We start from the raw sequence: 21578 nt of genomic DNA, 5'->3' as shown, positions 1-21578 counted from the left end.
TAAACACAGAGTATACCTACCTATAGATCCTCACTAAAAGAGCTATGAAAGGAAAACTGCACAGATGGACAGAAGAAGCATCAGTAAGGTAGAAATTGACTAACAGTGTTGGAAATAATAATAAAAATATTACCCCAAAACTAAATGCTAAACAATAGTGAAGTGAAAGATGAGGGGCAGATTAAAGTATACTAAGGTCTTATGTAGTTCTGGAGAAGAATGGAAACATTAACTTCAGTTTTGTTTTTCTTTTTTTTTTTTTCCGGGTACGCGGGCCTCTCACTGTTGTGGCCTCTCCCGTTGTGGAGCACAGGCTCCGGATGCGCAGGCTCAGCGGCCATGGCTCACGAGCCCAGCCGCTCTGCAGCATGTGGGATCTTCCCGGACCGGGACACGAACCCATGTCCCCTGCATCGGCAGGCGGATTCTCAACCACTGCGCCACCAGGGAAGCCCTGTTTTTCTTTTAAAGAAAATATGCATTTAAAAAATAAAACGTCCCTGCTCTATAGAAGCTCATAGGATACAGTAATGGGATAAGGGACATTGTGGAGGCATAGCCACAAGCTAGACTACCATCAAAGCAAGAGGAACTGAGGACTCGAGGGAAGACTTCAGAAACATTACATGTAAGCTCTATCCTGGGGGATGAGTGGTTGCTTCTCGAAGAAAGAAAGGCATTCTAGGCTGTAGGGACTGACTACACAGAGAAAGCATGGGATCCTGCAAGGGATGGCATATTTTGAGTGGTTCCATATGGCTGGAATGTAGAATATGTGCGAATGTAGAATATGTAGATAAGAGGATGAAAACGTGAACCAAGAAGGAATAGTAAATACTGTCCAGGTCACACTAAGAAGTCGGCACTTCATTTAGTAGGCAGTGGGGAGACATTGAAGATTAAAAAAATTTTTTTTGTTATTGTGATAAAATATATATAACATAAAATCTGCCACTTTAACCATGTTTAAGTGTATAATTCAGTGGCACTCAGTACATTCATTCTTGCACAACCATCACCACCACTGTTTATCTCCAGAACTTTTCACCATTCCAAACTGAAACTCTGTACCCACTGAACCATAACATTACCTGCTCTGGCAGTTCCTGGTAATCACTATTCTACTTTCTATCTTTATGAATTTGACTATTCTAGATGCTTCATATAAGTAGAGTCATACAATGTTGTCCTTTTGTATTTGGCTTATATCACTTAGCATGACATCTTCACGATTCATTCATGTTGTAACATGTGTTACAATGTCCTTCATTTTCCTGACTGAAGGACCACATTTTGTTTATCCATTCATCCACTGATGGACATGACATTGAAGATTTTTGAAGCAGAGGTGTGACATGTTCATATATCTGCTTTACAGAGTAACCCTAGGAGGGGAATGAAGGATGGAACTTGTGAAGCAAGAGAAGTTCTTGTTTCAGGAAAGTGAGAATGGTCAACTGGGTGGAAGAGGTCTAGTAAAATGAGGTCAGAAAAAGTTTCTCCTGATTTGGGGAGGAGCGGTTGCTGCACAGGAGTAGTTAGGAAAGCCTGATATAAACGAGTGAAGACTAGTTAGCTGCTAGCAGCATTAAACACATATGTGTCTGGAAAGAAGCTTTTCCCACACAACAATAAAGTGTTGAGCATTTGGCACCTAGAGTTTGAATGTCTTGAAGCTTTAAGACAAGGAGCCTGAAGATACTAAATTAATAAAATATTTCAACCTCCTGATAAGTACAAACATACTGAAAGAGATGGTAAAGCCAATAATTTTATTGAAGATAAGTCATCTTAAGAGATTCTTTTGAAAAAATTTTGAAGACAGGCAACTATGTTATATTGACCAGAAGACATCCTACACTTCATTTTAATGAGGATAGAAAAAAAAAAAAAAAAGGTAAGACATGCTGATAATCACAATGTTAGAATAACAGGATTGTTATCCTAGAGAGGAGCAAGCCCTACTTCCCCACCACCACATGAAAAAACATTCTACACACTGTAACATTTAAAGTTTGTAGGTGGCGGGACTTCCCTGGTGGCATAGTGGTTAAGAATCTGCCTGCCAATGCAGGGGACACAGGTTCGAGCCCTGGTCCGGGAAGTTTCCCACATGCCGTGGTGCAACTAAGCCCGTGCGCCACAACTACTGAAGCCCACGCGCCTAGAGCCCGTGCTCCGCAACAAGAGAAGCCACCGCAATGAGAAGCCTACGCACCACAACAAAGAGTAGCCCCCGCTCGCTCCCGCACACAGCAATGAAGACCCAATGCAGCCAAATATAAATAAATAAATTTATATATTTTTAAAAAAGTAGTAAAATTTGTAGGTGGCACACTGGAGTTAATTTGCCCTCGATACTTAATAATTCTGGTGCTTTACATTATAGCATGCAATAAAACCAACTCTGAAAATTCATTTTGAGGTTGGAGTTATCCTGTTACTATAGCTACATCGTTTAGTTTACTAGGATCCCTTGCTTATTTGAACTTAAGGAATAGACTGCACAGCAGGTTGGACATAGTAACATTTTCCAACAGATAACATATTCTACCAAGGTTATTTGGAAGGGATTAGAGTTAAAACTCCAATACCATATCTTTATCCACCTGTGTGTCATTTAAGAAGACTTACTTTGAAATTCAAACACCTCTGGTTAAAAGACTCTGTCAAATGATGCAAAAATAGATATTTTGGTCCAACCATATTTACTGCTTAATAGAAATAAATAAGAAAGTTTCTCACTATGGAATTCACATAAATAGTATCTAAAAATACAGATTTTAAAAAACAAATAAAACAATAACCCAGCAATTATTCCAGGCCTACTAAAGCAAAGTTCCTTCCTTAGGGTATCAAATATAATTACCTGGAATTGACGTGCCTCTAAGATTGTAATTATTATATTTATTATTGTTGTTGCAAAGATGCTACAAGGAAAAATTTATGCATTTTATGATGATTTGACATAAACCAGAACAAGTTTTGGTCACATCAAAATAATTGTATTTTTAGTGAGAAATTATTTTGAAGACATAGAAAACATTTCCTTAAAAGAAAACTTACATCAAGAATAACAATAATGGGACTTCTCTGGTGGCGCAGTGGTTAAGAATCTGCCTGCCAATTCAGAGGACTCGGGTTCCATCCCTGGTCCGGGAAGATCCTACATGTTGTGGAGCAACTAAGCCCGTGCACCACAACTACCGAGCCTGCGCTCTAGAGCCCACAAGACACAACTACTGAGCCCGCGTGCCACAACTACTGAAGTGTACGTGCCTAGAGTCCGTGCTCCGCAACGAGAAGCCACTGTAATGAGAAGCCTGCCCACGGGAATGAAGAGTAGCCCCTGCAGCAATGAAGACCAAATGCAGCCAATAAATAAATATATTTATTTTTAAAAAGAATAACAATAACAACTAACTTTTATTTTTTATTTATTTATTTATGTGATACGCGAGCCTCTCACTGTTGTGGCCTCTCCCGTTGAGGAGCACAGGCTCAGTGGCCATGGCTCACGGGCCCAGCTGCTCCGCGGCATGTGGGATCTTCCCGGACCAGGGCACGAACCCGTGTCCCCTGCATCGGCAGGCGGATTCTCAACCACTGCGCCACCAGGGAAGCCCCCAACTAACTTTTATTGAAGTTAGTTGCATACCAGGCAATGAGCAAAGAGCTCTTATACATATTGTTTTATTTAGTTCTTACAGGAATTTCATTAAGTTGGTCCTATTATTATCCCTGTTTTACAGATGAAAAAACTGAGGCTAAGAGGAATTAAGGAATTTGCCAAATGTGACACAGCCATTAAGTGGCAGAGCCATGGCCAAACCCAGGCCATCTGACCTGGCAATCTATGAATACATCATGGCCCCAGAAACAGTCATGCCTGGTCCTACAGATTTATTTAAAGAGAATGCTGCTTTATCTGTTTGGCTAGGAAAAAGATTAAGTCAAGAAAATTTAACAGCAAATCCATTCTTGCACATTAATAAATTACTGAAGCTCTCTTTTGACTACCTTTAATACATAAAGAGTTTGGCTGAATTATTTTTGTTATTCTGAAAGGAAATGAATTCCCTGACTTGGCATTTTATATGGCAAAGGTGTGATGAATCTTTCTATCACCTGTGGTTCTAAAAAGTCTTTATATATTTTTCTTTTTCAAATTACAGAGGAATTCAGCTTTCTGTATGACGCCTAAGTCTATAGCTGAACTGATATTTCCAGATTTCCTCATCTGTACGAAAAATTATGTAAAATGATAAGCACAAAATGAAATTTTACATTTGGCATAATCTCTGGAGTCTCAATGATTGTGGTCTTCTTATAATAAACAATTTGAAAGATATGGACATTTAACATGCATTTCAGGAATAAAGAAATAAACACTAATAAAAATTCTTGTTCTTTTTTTGGGGGGGTTGTCTAAAATTTACTTTTTCTATTATTATCATCAAAAATATCATTCAATTTTTCTATTTAAGCACTGGAAAAACCACTAACATTTAACCCACAAACAAAAATGTTTAGATGAGAAATCTAACAATAAAAATGGATATGAGTGGGTATATCATATTCTTTTCTCTCTCCATATACATAAGAGAATGAATGATCGAAAAAATGATGACTTTCATAATCTTAGGTTTATGCTCTTGACTAATAATACCGTGATTCATATCCATTCTGTGGAGGAAGTTCAAAGGGAAAGAGAAAAAAAAGCCATTCAAAGGTTTCAAGCTTCAGATTATGGTAAGATACAGAGACAAAATGAATTTAGCAAATAATAGCAAAGATCACATACGAAGTTTAAAGAAAACCGATTCTACAGGTCTAAGAAATGCAATTTATGAGACTGGGAAAATATGCAAATTTCCTCGACTCCACCCTACTAAGAAACAATCAATCATTGCAGCAATCAAGAAAAGCCCTTTCCTAGATGTTCAGAAGAACCTTAAGAAAGTCACCTTCTAACTCAGGGCCTCTTGATTTTATTTTTCTTTGGCACAACCTGCCTACTTGCTGCCCTCCCTTCCCATCAATCGCCAGACGGGCTGGGAAGTGGCATCCTGCATCGAGGCGCCGCTGGACGCACTAAAACTAGCTCTATTCGATGCAGCTGGCTAGGAGCATTACCTGCCGTCCCACCTGCTCCTCTTCTTCGTCTCCCGGCCCTACACACACACACACGCGCGCACGCACACACACACACTTTACACACTGGCAGGCGCATCTGTGAGGAGGTACCGCCCCATCCAAGCCAAACCCAAACGCTTTCTCTTCCCCAGGATATAGCCCCCGAGGAGAGACTCTTGCCCAAACCGGCGACAGAATGAGGCTACTGCTGCGCTCTTACCTCCAGTAGTGACAGGGATCCTGGGCACCGCTCCTCTGCGCCAGGCCTGCCAGGCCCGCCGGGGTCAGCCCCGGTCTAGTCAGGATGCAACCAGAAGGGCAGCCCCGTCCGCCCCCCGCATCAGCTTCTGCTAGAGCTGGGAAAGCGCGCGCCCGTGATTCAGCGCCTTTCCGCTGCGCCGTTACCACGGCGACGCACGCGCACGCGCACACGCGCCCCCAGGGATGGGCGGGCAGCAGTCCTCGCCTAGCTCCCGACTCCCAGCTCGGGCTCTAAAGATGGGTACCCAGATGACGGACTCCCACCCCGCAGGCGACCAAGCAGAAGGCTTTCGGTGCAGCAGGGCGGCCTGCATGCCCCACCTCCTTTCCTTCACCAACACTTTGACGGCCACCGTGGCCGTCAAAACGGCCTGGGGGATGAGTGCCTCTTCCAAATGCCGCGGGCCAGGGTGGCTCTAGGGAGGCGCGAGCACACCACTTGGGTCAAAACCCCTTTGCAAATGTCTCCCCCGAAGCAAAGTCTCCCCACACGCACAAGTCCCACTGCTCCGGCGGGAGCCTCTTTAGGCCCTACTATGTTTTGAGCACGTGTTGCTTTCTGAATGAGGATGGAAACAGGTGTTAGGAGGGGCCCAGATCAACCCCACGCTTTATAGGTTAACCAGGTGCCCAAAGTATTTAGATTACATTTGCATCTATGGGAAGGTGATCATCTGAACAATAGAAAACTCATGTGGAAGACTCTTCCTTGTATTTATACTGTTTTCTTGTAAGAAAGAGTCATGCACCTAGGTATGGTAACACAGGGCACAAAAGGAAGCCAGGGCATTCCTGAAGCATTCCTTGCACATCCCCATGACTACAGTACGGTGCTTAGACCTGATAAACAAGCCCCTACTAGGCTACTGCCTGGCTAGGGCTGGGCCTTGGATGAGTTACTTGCTAAACCTGTTTTGTCAGTTATAAAAAACAGAGATGGTAATAGCATTCCTTTAGGATGATTGTGGGGATTAAAAGAAAATGCACGTTTAAAGAATAAAAACCGCCTGCGACTGAAAGAGTCAAAATCAGTTTGGACTAAAAAGAAAAAGGCAACCCTGCCAATTATCGGGCTGGGAGGACAGGCACAGATTTTAAGCCAGAAGCAAAATTAACAGGAAATATTTCCCCCAAAGACGTGCAGCAGTTGTAAAATGACGTAACAACCCCCTCTTTGAATGACTACTGCTTTCCTACCACGGATGCCCCCTTTGCTTTGCGCTGCTTTCATCCGTAACTGGTGATACCCCGCTGCTGAATTCTCCTTGCCTCCTGACAGCACCCAGTCCATAGTTAGTCCTTGCTTCTCCTAACCTGTCTCTGAAAGAGTAAGCAACAGTACCAATCTGATTCCAAGACCCTCCTTCAAAGGGAACCCGAACCTTACAAGACACTTCCATCCTTTCTCTTCTCACAGTGGCATTCCACTGTACCCCCAGAGTGACCTTTCTCACCACATCAATAAATCTGATGTACTCAGACAACAAGCCCGTTCCCAGGAGTCTTTAAATAAAAATTAAATCATTAATACATGGGCTTAAAGTCTTTACATATATACATACTTACAAACATATAAGCTTAGCCTAGACTTCTAAATTCAGAGCCATTACAATGAATATCTATTTTGATATATATAATACATATAATATCTATTTTGGTACTGACTTATGAAAATGTTAGTCTGCCTCCCTAGGACACAAATGTAAGGGCACTGTCTTTCATTTCAGCATTTACTGAGCTCCTGCTACATGCCAGACACTATAGTAAATACTAAGGATACAATGATGTATTTTTAGTACAGCCTTTCTGACTTCGTCTGCTTTTTATATGTTGTTGGTTGGGACATTTGTTCTTAATAAACTGCACAATAAAAGACAAGGAACTATCTTTTTTTGAAAAGGTGGGAGAAACAGGCCTAGCAAGATTCAAGTACATTCTGTATCAGTGGCAAAGATGGTGCTTAGCATATATATAACATTGATATATAACAATATATTGATATATATTGATACATAACATTCTGATTTGGAATTTCACCAAGAAGGGGGGTAAGGTACACAAAGCTACTATACTGAGAAAACTTGAGATTCAAAGTAAAAGGTCTAGATACTGCATATTAGTAGTTTCTTAATTCTTGCATTATTTGAGAACTATTGCCCATTGAAAGCAGACCAAAAGTAGTTTTGTTCCTATTCCCTTCACTTAGAATTTGTTTCTTAGATTTTGTCACTATAAGGAGTAAATGGGAAGGTATTTCACTTGGATGCTGAGTCATAAAAAGAAAATGATACTCCTTCCAGTTTTAAAACAATTTGATAATTATTTAATCTAATACACACTACATATTTTATATTTAGCTTTTCACTTTTAGATTTTTTTTTTTGTAATTTGAAGTGTGGTAGAGTTCTAACTTAATGTTTCCCAAGTGAATAAGCAATTTATGCCAAAAACATCCTTTTCCCACAAAAATGAACTATTGCTTCTGTAATACATGCTAAAATATTAGCCTTAATACTCATTTTAAATGATTAAAATTATGATTAACATATAAAACTTTTCCATTACGACAAACCATATGTTATATATAAATTCAGCTTGTCCTTTTTTTTTTTGTTTTTTGTGGTACGCGGGCCTCTCACTGTTGTAGCCTCTCTCGTTGCGAAGCACAGGCTCCGGACGCGCAGGCTCAGCGGCCATGGCTCACGGGCCCAGCCGCTCCGCGGCACGTGGGATCCTCCCGGACCGGGGCACGAACCCGCGTCCCCTGCATCGGCAGGCGGACTCTCAACCACTGCGCCACCAGGAAAGCCCAGCTTGTCTTTTTTAAGGTGTTTTAGTTGTTAATTTTGACACCCCTGATGAAAATAAGTTTCTGCCACTTCTCATTCTAATTATTACCGCCAGTTGTCATTTTTATATACTGAGGAAGTCGATATATTCTTGGCAATACTTGGCAGAGTGAGAAGCAACGTGGAAAGCTGTTTTCTTCCACACAAAGGTGAAACAGTAGCAGTGGAGCCAGAAACAGGAAGCAGGTAAAAACTTCAATCCCATCATGAGCACAAAAACATACTAAAACAAACTATAAACAAGCAGAATTCTTTATTTAAAGTACATTCTCTTATGGGAAAAAAATGTTTCCTTAAAGCACATGTAGAAGTGCTCCTCATTCACGTCTTGAAAAAAATTCAGTTTTACAAGTAGCAAAACTAAAAGCCTAATTCTTTTTACACATTTATTTTTCACTTAGAAAAAAAGTCCAATGTCTCTATGAAACTGACTTAAATCATTATCAAGCCTAACTTTGCCTCTGTTGGTGACATAACTACAAACATGAATTTTTAAAAATTAAGGGATTTAAAATCATTTCTAGCTTACCAATTAGGCACTGTTAGCTGACCAAAAGTCGGATGTAGGATAGCTGCCATCTATTTAAATGCAGATCCCGCCAGCAGCTGTGAGCACTATTCCAAGCCAGAGCTTGTAGGAGCTGAACAGCCCTTGTGACCGTTCATTCAGAGGGCTCACGTTCTGAACACAGGTATGCTTTCGTTTAAATAAACACTAAGATTTAGTTCTGAAATCTGAGGACACAATACACAAAATAAGATCAGTCGTTTTTTCTTTTGTTACAATGATCCAGTATATTAATTCCTCCATATTAAACTACCTCTGCAGACAGGTAGCAAGTGTATTTGCAAAACAGAACAAAATTGCTCAGAGCATTTAAAACCCGTATTTGAAAAGTAGCTCACAATATCACATCTAAGTTGCACAGAAGACCCCAGTGGTCACTAGGAAATCTACCACAGTCCAGTTTCTCCAACCCAAGGAGGTCCAAACTTCGGGGAATAATGTGGCCGCCTTCTGTGGCTGCTCTAAAAAATATCCTATCAAAACGAAGCTTACAGGTAGCAGCTATTCCAAGATTCGAGTTCATCTGTGTATCCCATGTATACTGGCAATGCTTAGGTTTGCCCAAAAACTCCCAGACATCCAAAATGTTGTTGGGTAAACCACCACATTTGGTAACCTAAAAAGAAAAAGAAAGAAAACTCTTTTCAGTCTTTTTTCCCTTATATTAAAAAGGTCTTTACCATTACCACATCTAAGTGCTACTTTTCAAATCAGAATGCCACAGATTATTCACTAATGCACAAATGCAAAACTAGATAGAACTAGATATATTATAAAATTATCTCACTGCATGATAATAATTAGGTAATATAAAAATATCCAGACAGACAGAGAGGTCTGAAATTTGCCCCTTCTCTTCTGCCACAAGTAGCTTCCTAACTTTGGGAGTCAGATAAAACTCAGAAGACTGAAAATCCATGGACTCAGTTATTGCTATTAGTAGTTTTAAAAAAATGAACATTAAGTGTAAAGAAGGCAAAACTGTTACTCTAATCTATAAATTGAGAAGTATACCACTTATACGATCCAATAATGTCAAAGGCCTTCAGTTTTATTTGAAATTTACTAACAACATTAACTTTTCCCCCCATTCACTCTAGGATTTAAAAATTTTTTTTATCGTGGTAAAGTATACATAAAATTTACGGCTTTAACATTACAGTTAATGATGTGCAGCCAGTCACACGATTGTGCCACCATCACCACCATCCAGCTCCAGAACCTCTTCAATGTCCCAAACTGAAACTACCCATTAAACACGAACTCCCCATTCCACCCTCCCCCCAGCCCCTGGCAACCACCATTCTCCTTCCTGTATGTATGAATTTGACTACTTTAGGAAACTCATATAAGAGGAGTCATGAACATCTGTCCTTTTGTTACTGGCTTCTTTCACTTAGCATAATGTCTTCAGGGTTCATTCACATTACAGCATGTGTCAACAACATTGCCTTCCTTTTTAAGGCTGAATAATACTCTATTTCATGTATCAATATATGCATTTTGTTTATTCATCTGTCAATGGACACTTACACTTAGGTTGTTTCCATATTTTAGCTACTGTGAATAATGCTACCAACACAAGTGCACAACTATCCCTTTGAGGCTCTGCTTTTACTTGCTCGTATTCACCCAGAAGTGGACTTGCTGGATCATATGGAAAGTCTGTTTAAGTTTTGGAGGAATCCTTACACCATGTTCCCCAGCAGCTGCACCATTTTACATTCCCAGAAGCAGTGCACAAGGGTTCCAATTTCTCCATATCCTTGCCAACACGTTATTTTCTGTTTTGTTTTTTTATAACAGTCATACTAATGGATGTGAAGTGGTACTTCTTCATGGTTTTGATTTGCATTTCTCTAATGGCCAATGATGTTAAACATCTTTTCATGAACTTACTAGCCATTTGTATATCTTCTTTCGAGAAGTGTCTAAATCTTTTGCCCTTTTTTTTAAAAATTGTATTTATTTATTTTGGGCTGCATTGGGTCTTAGTTGTGGCACACGGGATCTTTCATTACAGTGTGCTGGCTTCTCTCTAGCTGTGGTGTGTGGGCTCCACAGCACGTGGGCTCAGTAGTTGCAGTGTGTGGGCTTAGTTGCCCTGCTGCATGTGGGATCTTAGTTCCCTGACCAGGGATGGAACCTGCATCCCCTGCATTGGAAGGCAGATTCTTAACCACTGGAACACCAGGGAAGTCCCCTGCCCAGTTTATAATGAGGTGGTTTTTTTTTTTCCTGCGTTTTTTTTTAAATTGTAGGAGGTCTTTGTATTTTCTGAATATCTCATCAGATATGATTTGCGAATATTTTCTACCATTCCATGGGTTGCCTTTTCACTCCATTGATAATACCCTTTGATGCACAAAAGTTTTTAATTTTGATGAAGTCTACCTTATCTATTTTTTCTTTTGTTGTCTGTGCTTCTGGTGTCATAGCCAAGAAATCACTGCCAAATCCAATGTCATGAAGGTAAAAAGGTTGAAAAAAGAAAATCCAGAAGGAAAAGAGTTAGGGACAGCTATGTTGGTCAAATCTTTCTGTTCTTCTTACCTTACAGCTAAGAAACTGCAAATAAACGACCTTTTCTAAATTCTTCTAATCATCATTTTCTCTATACCCCTCTTGTTAGTCAATATATACTGTTTTGTGTTGTCTGTTTCATATACCATATATATGTTTTCACCCAATAATGTAACAGCCCCTTCTGCCTCTGCTTCCCCTGTGCTAGGCAAGTAGCACAGGCTAAATAATCATTTGCTGAATTGCATCCGCAAGGTCACTTATACATTATGAACAGATGAAAGTCCTACTTTAATAGCTTTAGTCAAAAGAAACCTAAATTAGCTTCCACAGCAACAATCTTCCCATAAACACTGAAATGACTTCATCACTCACTTCTTGATCCCTTAAATTTGTATCTCCTGCAAATATAACTGTAGCTGACTCTGGAGCCTCTTGCATTTTCTTTAAAACCATTTTCAACTGATTCATTCGTTCCTTAGCATGTCTTCTGGTGCTCTCCAAATGAGAAGTCATAAGGCAAAGTTCATTTCCTGACACACTCACCTGCAACAAGATAAATAATCAGAGTTGTTAAAATGATCCACTAACAATTAACACTGAACTTTGTTAACGGAATCAGTGATTATTCAACTGATTAGTATTTATCAATATTTACTAAAGTGAAACTACATAATCAGCACCGTGCTTATCCTTAAAGGTCAAAGAATACTCCCAAAGAACACTGAGCAAGTACCCACTAATACTTCAAAACCTCCCTCGAACGTCAACTCCACTGTGAGCCCTTCCCCAGCATCCCAGGCATCAGTGGCTCCCTCCCCTATCCTACAGCACGCTGTGTAGACTGTTTATAAAGTCCCCTAGATCGAACTGCAGCACAATTATCTCTCTCCTACAAAGCCCTGAGTCAATTGAAAGTAAAGATGGCTCTTTTATTTATTACTATGTCACCGAGAGCCTGGCACATAGGTAACTCAAAATAATGTCAGTTAAATGAATGAATGAGAATCACTTACCATTTGCAATTAAGATACCAACGATGTAAGATCTGTCATTATTTAAACGAATTGCCTGCAGAGTCCAGTTAAAATTCTTCACATTGGGCATTCATGATCTCCTATAATCTGGATCCAACCTACTTTACCAACCTGTTGTCATACTACCCTCTTTGTGCCCTCTACATCTCACTGAATAGAAGGCTCGTTTATAGCTATACATGCCCTCTTTCATATATACATACCCTGCTATTTGCAATTTGCAAAAGTTTGCTCACGGTGGTTCTGCTACCTGCACTGTTCTTTTTTTTTTTTTTTTTTTTTTTTTTTTTTGTGGTACGCGGGCCTCTCACTGCTGTGGCCTCTCCCGTTGCGGAGCACAGGCTCCCGACGCGCAGGCTCAGAGGCCATGGCTCACGGGCCCAGCCGCTCCGCGGCATGTGGGATCTTCCCGGACCCGGGCACGAACCCGTGTCTCCTGCATAGGCAGGCGGATTCTCAACCACTGTGCCACCAGGGAAGCCCTGCACTGTTCTTAATGTCTACATTTTACATATTTTTCAGGGCCCAATTCAAACACAACTTCCATCATGAAGCTTTCACTAAACAATGTAGCTGAAAATCATTTTTCCTTTCTCTAAACTTCCATGGCATATCATTATACCTCTCCCATGGCATTTATGCCTTTCGTTTATTTTTCGCACTATACATACAATCTCTCCCCTGCTAATCTATGAGCTCTATGAGACCAAGATCTATGTGACTCATTTTTGTAAGACTCACAGAGTACAACACAGTACCAAGTACAGTGCATTTAATAAAAAAAAAAAAACACTACTTTAGGAAGCAACTGTGGAATGTTAGCAAACTCTTATATATAAAGAAAACATCTAATGAATCAAGGATTTTATTTTTACAGTTTGTCTATATTTGAAATGTATGAAAAATTTAATTTATAAAGTTCTTTAAGACTATATAAAAGAACCTATAAGTGAGGAGTAAATATTTTTCTAAAGACAATGGTTTTTTAAAAAGGACACCATCATGGAACTATGAAAAAAATAGTTAATTCTTTTTTTAAAAAAAACAGTCAATTAAAAAAAATTACTTACATGCACACACAAAAGGTTTCTCATCATTTCTGTATTTGGAAAAGGAATAATCTCTTGGCTTTTAAATTTCAATCTCGATTTCTTCAACATTATAGCTGTGAAATATCCTTCTTCATGACCTTCAAATGCTTGCAGAAAAGAATTTAGGCTGAGAGATCAGGGGTATCTGCAGTTTATCCCAAGCTCCCCTACTGAAAATTTTATAACAAGCAGGTATAGATATTTAAATGGATATAAATCTTAAAAGTAAACTATTATTTCAAAACAGTTGAAGATGGCCAACCAAGTCCCTCTGTAAGTATGGAAGAAATATAAAAGTGTAACTGGAAGTATGGAAGAAAATACATATGTAAAAATGAATTTACATAAGTGCCCAAAACAGTTAACAGTGCTAATACCAAACATAAAAATTTGAAAAATTTCTGAAAGGCAGTCTCATCTCAGAGATGAGACTTAAACTGAAGCAACTTGACATGCAGTTACTTTTCACTCGGGAAGAACCAGAAAAATCCCGGTAAGTGAATAAAAAATTTAGAAAGGTATAAACTTGCAAGAAGAACAGAAATGGAGGGACAATGAATGAAAGCTTCCAAGTTTTTCAGAGAACAGAGTAGGTGGAAAAGTCATAACTGGTTTATCAGAATGGAGGGGGAACAGGGAGAGAAGGGAGGAAGAATGGGAAAGGGAGGGGCAGGGAGGAGGGCAGCAGACTAGAAAGATGGCAGGTGGGGAGTCCAGCAGGAAGAAAGGAGGAGGAGATGGAGAGGAAGGAGAAGGATGGAGAGGGAAGGAGGAAAGAAGACAGAGACAGAAAAAAGAATTTTCCAGAACTGAAGGTCACAAATCTCCAGATTGAAAGGTCCTACCAATTGTTTGGCATAATAAATGAAAAAAAGACCCCCAAAACACTGGAGTTAAAAAGAAGAGCCTCAAAGCTTCCAGAGCGGGAAGGGGGGGGGAGGAAAGATCAAGAATCAGAATGGCATCAGACTGCTAATCATCAATAACGGAAACTAGAAAACAATGAAATCATGCCTTCAAAATTCTGTGGGAAAATGAATTTCTACCTAGAAATCTTTGTCCAGCCAAACTATCAAGGAACTATGAGAATAAAACATTGGCATTTCCAAATAGGCTGGGATTCAAAAACTTGACTCCCCATGTGTTACTTCTTAGAAAGTGACCAGAGAATGTGCTCCAATAAAATGAGGAAGTAAAACAAGGAAGAAAGCATGGGATTCAGAAAACAAGATAACCAAAACAGAAGACAGGCAAAAGGAATCCCCAAGAGAATGCAGAAAAGTTGTCCTGCAGAGAGAGAGAGAGAAAGGCAGATAGAGAGAACCCTCCCTTAAGCAATTTTGGATTAAAAAGTAAATCAAGGGCTTCCCTGGTGGCGCAGTGGTTGAGAGTCCGCCTGCCGATGCAGGAGACACGGGTTCGTGCCCCGGTCCGGGAAGAGCCCACATGCCGCGGAGTGGCTAGACCCATGAGCCATAGCCACTGAGCCTGCGCGTCCGGAGCCTGCGCTCCACACAACGGGAGAGGCCACAACAGTGAAAGGCCCGCGTACCACCAAAAAAAAAAAAAAAAAATAGTAAATCAAAATTAAAATCATACACTAGGTAAAAGTGGAAGTCAAAGAAAACATGAGATTTAGCCAAAAGTCATGAAATGAAGTCAAAGTGGTATATTAAATGCACTTAGTAAAAACAAAATAGATGAAAAATCAAAAACTAAAATATTCAGGGCAAAAAGGTAGAAAAAGAACAAAATAAATAAAAAGAAATAAATAAAGGGTTTTTGAAAAAGCATAACCACAATGCAATCACCACACTTAAACATTTTCTAACAATCTGATTTCACCAAAAAGCTACTTAGTGCCTCAAATTTTAGCAATTTATATTTTCCTGAAAAATCATCCATTTCAACCATTTTTCCACATATGTAACATATTCTCCTATGATTTTTTTAGTATCCTGTGTCTGACTTCTTTTTCTCAAACTTACTTTATTTGTGCTTTTTCCTATGTTCCAATTGTCTAACTTTGGTTTATCTCTCACCTTGTTTTTCAAAGAAAAAGACAAGTTAAGTAACAGGAAAACTGTTACCTGTAATAATCTCGTAACTACTTGCTTTCTTCTTTAGGTAGGCAAAATATGGGGGAATAACTTCCTGTAGAAATACCACATCTGGGCTGTACCTAATTAAACACATCAAGTTATGAAAAATATAAGGTATACCATTTCACTTGCAGCTACCTGGATTGGGAAAATGCCACAGCATAAAAGAAACACAAAATTATAGTCCTCGAGGACACCTAATATTCAATATTTATGCTGACCTTTGATAACTATAAAATGAGAAAGACCTGTGCTATTTAACACATAATACTGTAAAGATAAATTTTTTTTAAAAAACATATACATGACAACCCTTCAAAGTTAGAAGAACAGGAATCACTGACACTAGAAACTAATAATATTAAGAGCCTACAATGGTCCTCACTCTTAACAGATGCTTTAAGTGTTATTTTCTTCAATCCTCCTGAAACAGTTATTATCCATGATGAAGAAAATTGAGCTCTGGAGAACTGAAGTGGCTTACAAATAGTTCGACAAGGTCACAGAGCTAGTGTGTGGCAGATACGAATCCTTTGGGTAATTTTCTTTTCATAGCTATAATTATACACAAAGTTTAGTAAATAAAACAGTACTAGAAGGCTATGAACAAAAATTAGTGTTCCCTCTGTATCCCAAGCCACAATCCTGCTCCCAGAGGCAGTCACTCCCAATTCCTTCAGATGTTTCCTCTGAGAGCTGGACTCTGAAGTCAGGAACGATACCAAAGCCCATAACCTTGAACTGTTACCCTCCTTGTAGGCAGGTAAGACACATTATCACGTTACCATGAAACAGATGTAATAATACTTACAAAGTTAAATAGGAACACACCCCTCGAGCCCTCTCTGGCAGACTGTTTAGGTCCAATCCATCAATATTCCAGGTGATGAAAGAGAACATGCTGCCATCTTCTTGCTGAACATTTTCAGATGTGCTGGTTTTAGAACTAATGGAATCACTTGTTTCTTCCTTGGTTAGGTCAACACTGGCAAGATAAGAATGAAACACAACTTTGCAAATAATCTATAAACTGACTGATTTAAAAAATATTTTGTGACTCTCTGTAGCCCTCATTTGACAGGTAAATAAATTTTAAGAGTCCTAAAAGTATCTCCCTATAGAAGAGCAATCATCTGATGAGTGAGGAAAAATAGATTATCCAAATGTCTGCTCACTTAGAACCAACTCAATATCCCTCAATGACATAGGTCATTAAAATGATTTGATAAACTATGACCCCAAATCAGACTGAGTAATGTAAGATTTCCACATTTATCTGGATTATTCTTTTTTTTTTTTTTTTTTTTTTTTTTTGCTGTATGCGGGCCTCTCACTGTTGTCGCCCCTCCTATTGCAGAGCACAGGCTCCGGACGCGGACGCGCAGGCTCAGCGGCCACGGCTCACAGGCCCAGCCGCTCTGCGGCATGTGGGATCTTCCCAGACCGGGGCACGAACCCGTGTCCCCTGCATCGGCAGGTGGACTCTCAACCACTGTGCCACCAGGGAAGCCCCCTATCTGGATTCATTTTAAATCACATTTGAAATAAGATCTCACTGTGCCAGATAAATAAGGGCTGCAATTCTTTGTTATTCCCCTCACTGAGAGGTGAAGTCCAACTAATACCCCTCCCCTTGAATCTGGACCTTAGTGACTTGCTTGACCAATAGAATATAGTGAGAAGGATTATTCTGGGATTTCTGAGGCTTGGCCATAAGAAGCCTTGTACCTTTCACTCAAGCCTTTTGGAACACTCTGTGCAACAAGAACCCTGAGCTGCTACATGAGAAATCTGACTACTCTGTCATGCTGGAGAGACCGTGTGTAAGGGCTCCAGCCCACAGGTCTGCCTGACCCCACCTTTCCCACCAAGGCCCAGACATCTGAGTGGAGGGACAAACATTATTAAAAAGCAACTGCTAAGCATTTATAAAATACACACAAATTTAAGAACTAGGGTTTTGTATTTATAATTTTAATAAATGTAGTGCCAATATTTTAACTTATTTTTTAAAAATTTATTTTTGAATTAAAAAAAAATTTGGGGGCCATGCCACGCAGGTTTTGGGATCTTAGTTCCCCAACCAGGAATTGAACCCGGGCCACAGCAGTGAAAGAGCCAAGTCCTAACCACTGGACCGCCAGGAAACTCCTAAAAAATTTTTTTTATTGAGGTATAATTAACAGATAATGTTATACTAGTTTCAGGTACACAATATAATGATTAAATATTTGTATACACTGCAAAATGATCACCGTAAGTCTAGTTAACTTTTAAACTTTTTTTGAAATAATTTTAGACTCTCAGAAAACAGTTAAAAGAATTCTACTCACCACTCATCCAGATAAATGTTAACATTTTACTTAACATTTACTTGCTTTACTCTTTTTATTCTGAAACATTTGCATAAATACTTTTGAATGCATTTCCTAAAAATAAGGACATACATACATACCCTAGTACAATTATCAAAAATCAGAAAATTATCATTGATACAATGTTATAATTTAAAGATCTATTCAAACTTTGCCAATTGTGCCAGTAATGTCCTAATCCAGGATCACATGTTGTATTGAGATGGCATGTTTCTTTCAAGCTCCTTTGATCCAGAAGAGTTCTTCGGTCTTTGTCTCTCCTGACCTTGATGTTTTTGAAGAATGCAGGCCATTTATTTTGTAGAATGTCCTTCAGGTTGGGTTTGTCTGATGTTTTCTGAGGATGTGTATTTTTTGGCAGGAATGACACAGAAGTGATAGGGTGTCCTCCTCAGTGCATCAGGTCAGGAGGCCTGATCCAACAGTATTGGATTTGTCTCCAGTACTGGTCACGTTAACTTTGATCCCTTGGTTTCTCCACTGCAGAGTTATGATTTCCTCCCATGTAATAAGTATTTTGTGGGTAGGTACTTGGAGACTATGTAAATGTCTTGTTTCTCATCAACTTTTACCTATTAGTTTTTTTAATTTTATTTTATTTAAAAAAAGTTTTTTGGCTGTGTTGGGTCTTCAATGCTGCGCGCAGGCTTTCTCTAGTTGCGGCAAGCAGGGGCTACTCTGTTGTGGTGCGTGGGCTTCTCATTGCAATGGCCTCTCTTGTTGGGGAGCATGGGCTCTAGGCGTGCGGGCTTCAGTAGTTGCAGCACATGGGCTCAGTAGTTGCAGCAAGCAAGCTCAGTAGTTGTAGTGCACGGGATTAGTTGCTCGGTGGGATGTGGGATCTTCCTGGACCAGGGATCAAACCCGTGTCCCCTGCATTGGCACATGGATTCTTAACCACTGTGCCACCAGGCAAGTCCCTTAGTTTTAGTGTCCATTGATGATTCCTGTCTGAGATAATTACTATCAAGATAGTTCCCAAATGGTGATTTTTTTTCTAACTCTCACATGCCTGCAACATTTAGTAGTTGGAATTCTACTGTGAGGGAAAGTGTTCCCTTCACTCCTGGACAAAGGTATTTATTTATTTTGCAATGCATTTTATTTATTCTATTTATTTATTTATTTATTAACATCTTTATTGGAGTATAACTGTTTTACAATAGTGTGTTAGTTTTTTCTTTACAACAAAGTGAATCAGTTATACATATACATATGTTCCCATATCTCTTCCCTCTTGCATCACCCTCTCTGGACAAAGGTATTTATATCAGTGTGGATTCTTATTCTATTCTATAGATAAAGCCTCACTCTCACTGGCATTTGATCTGAGTTCCAAGAGACAACAGACCACAGCCTCATCTGTCACTTTGCCTGTTTTCTGCCAATTCATGATTCTGGGCTAGGGGACTCCTATCCGTCCTCTACCCCACCATTACTCAGCTCCACCCACGTTTTTTTTTTTTGAGGGACGATTTCAGGAACTCCACCTCCTTTGTTCCAATTTCTTTACTGACTACAATTTAGGATACAACTAACAGACACTAACACAGGCTAGTCTGAGTAAAACAAAAGGATTCACAAGGAAACAATCATGTCCCAGAGCCAAGTACAGGAACACAGCTATGCCTATGGAAGTTCGATCAAGGCTCTCTCTCAATCCTACTCAGCTTCCCTCGGTTTCACTCCCTCTCTGCAGACTAGCATTCTCAGCTTCCCCATGCACAAAAGAGTATGGGTATGGGTCCCCCACAGGTACTGAGTTAACATGTACAGTCCCAGCTTGACAAGAAGATTCACTAAACACTCTTGATCCTAATCCCAGGAGAGAGGATCTGACTGGCTAGCACGGGCTAGGTGAACACCTACTAATCTAACTGGCTCTAGCTAATACAACATGGGAGCCAGAGATATGTCACTGTGGATGGGTAGACAATTCCCCAACAACAGGCCAGGCAGACGGAGAAAGGAGCCTAATGAAATGATCTTATCACATCTAAAAGACAGTGCAGCTGAAAAAATCACAGGGAGAAAAGAGTATCTACTATGAACAGTTCACTGCAGAGGCTGCCCATACAGCTGGGAGAACTTTATATATTCAATTCATACTTATTGAGAGCTTATTACATGCCAAATATTGTGTGAGACTGTGGGAAATCAACAATGTATGAAACAGATACTGTCTTCACCAAATGTGTAGTCTAGTGGGAGATATAAAATACTAAATAGCGATTATAATATGAACTAAGTTGTCACGCATGATGCTATACAGAATTACTTAAGAGGAGAACCTTACCCAGACTTGGGAAATCAGGGAAAGCTTCTTGAAGACAAGTCATGTCTAAGCTAGACTTTTAAGATAAATGTTACTTAGCAAGGAAAGAGGAAGAAAAGCGTTCTAAGCAGAGATAATAAACATCTTTACAAAGGTTGAAAGGCAAGAAAAAATGGCCCACTGGAGAAAGGGAAAGTTTGGTATGCCTGGAAGTTTTGTAGGGTAGGAAAGAGAATGTGAAAGGAAACGAACCCAGAAATATGGTCAAACCGTGGAGGAACCTGTAAGGCACCTGGACTTGAAGAGCAGAAGTGCATGAATTGGGGAGGGAGCACTGGAATAACAGGGGCAGAAGTACAGTTTATAAAAACTATTATCCTGGCCGGGCGGCAGAGAGTAAATAAACAACAACAATATAAGAAGCAAGAAGACTTCCAAGTTACCATTCCTCAGTAGAGGATTTTGCCTCATTCATTGGTTTCGAAACTCTTGCTTACATATTCCCTAAAATTGGAGTCAAAAAATTACATTTCAGATATTCCCCCACCCCCCGACTCCAAAGTACCTTCGAAGTGACAGCCTGGACTTCGGGAGAGAAGTGTCAGCCCCGCTGCTGGGACGCGTCTCCATCCCACGCACCAACAAAAACCCTCCGCCTCCCGCTATTCAGAGGCGAGACGTGCCTCTACTCAAACCCGCCCGTCCAACTGGACGGCACGTCCCAGGATGCCCAACGCAACCCGGTACAAACTGCCTCCACCCGAAGTGGTCCCCGCCCCGTCATCACTCACCAGGACTCGGGTTCAGAGGTGTTCTCAAGATGGCTTTTTAAAGCGCTCTCCTCCACGGCCGGCTCGAAGTAGGAGTCCAGCGCTCTCTGCAAAACAAAGACACAGGGATGGGACGTGTGCGCTGCACGGACCAAAGTAAAGAGCGGGAAATAGAGAAGCAGCGAAAGCGTACTTCCATCTCCCAGTCGTTCTCGGCCAGGTAGCACTGAGCCACGGCGGCGTCGCAACTCGCGACCGAGGCAAACTCCACACACAGAAGTCTCCGCTTCTTCACCTCGGGCTCTCCCTCCTCCCGCTCAGCCTCCGGTGCACCGTCCGGACCGCCCTTCTGCTCCATGGTATCCCCGCCAGCTCACCTCCCTTTAACCCGGGCCGAGCTGGGAGACGCCTGGGGCTCTGCGCAGGCGCCCAGCGCCCCAGCGCTCGCGCATCAACCGCCTCGTGCGGAAACGCGCTCCGCTTTCGGAGGACGACAGCGCGCCTGCGCAACAGGAAAGCGGGCCCGGGTGGGCGAGGGCTAAACAGCGCGTGCGCGGGAGGTCACAAAGAGGTGCGGAACGTCAGTGCGCG

At 40.7% G+C, this 21578-nt stretch overlaps 2 protein-coding genes across 2 annotated transcripts in view; both read right to left on the bottom strand.

Moving 5' to 3' along the window:
• KIAA0319 (KIAA0319 ortholog) overlaps nucleotides 1-5539 on the bottom strand; it is a 75742-nt gene extending 70203 nt beyond the window's left edge. The window contains exon 1 of the mRNA XM_067006651.1: nucleotides 5357-5539. The gene's annotated coding sequence lies outside the window, so the exon portion shown is untranslated. The remainder of the gene's footprint in view (nucleotides 1-5356) is intronic.
• A 2941-nt stretch (nucleotides 5540-8480) lies between these two features.
• Nucleotides 8481-21500, bottom strand: TDP2 (tyrosyl-DNA phosphodiesterase 2). Its single transcript, XM_059077587.2, has 7 exons — nucleotides 21181-21500; nucleotides 21009-21094; nucleotides 16379-16552; nucleotides 15556-15647; nucleotides 13445-13572; nucleotides 11713-11883; nucleotides 8481-9430 (listed from the first exon to the last, which is right to left on the bottom strand). The coding sequence occupies exons 1-7, from the start codon at nucleotides 21343-21345 to the stop codon at nucleotides 9149-9151; spliced, it is 1098 nt and encodes a 365-aa protein (XP_058933570.1). The 5' UTR covers nucleotides 21346-21500; the 3' UTR covers nucleotides 8481-9148.
• Nucleotides 21501-21578: the final 78 nt, after the last annotated feature.

This window comes from Kogia breviceps, chromosome 10 (genome assembly GCF_026419965.1).
Source record: "Kogia breviceps isolate mKogBre1 chromosome 10, mKogBre1 haplotype 1, whole genome shotgun sequence".
NCBI lineage: Eukaryota > Metazoa > Chordata > Mammalia > Artiodactyla > Physeteridae > Kogia > Kogia breviceps.
This window is presented reverse-complemented; position numbering and strand designations above follow the sequence as displayed.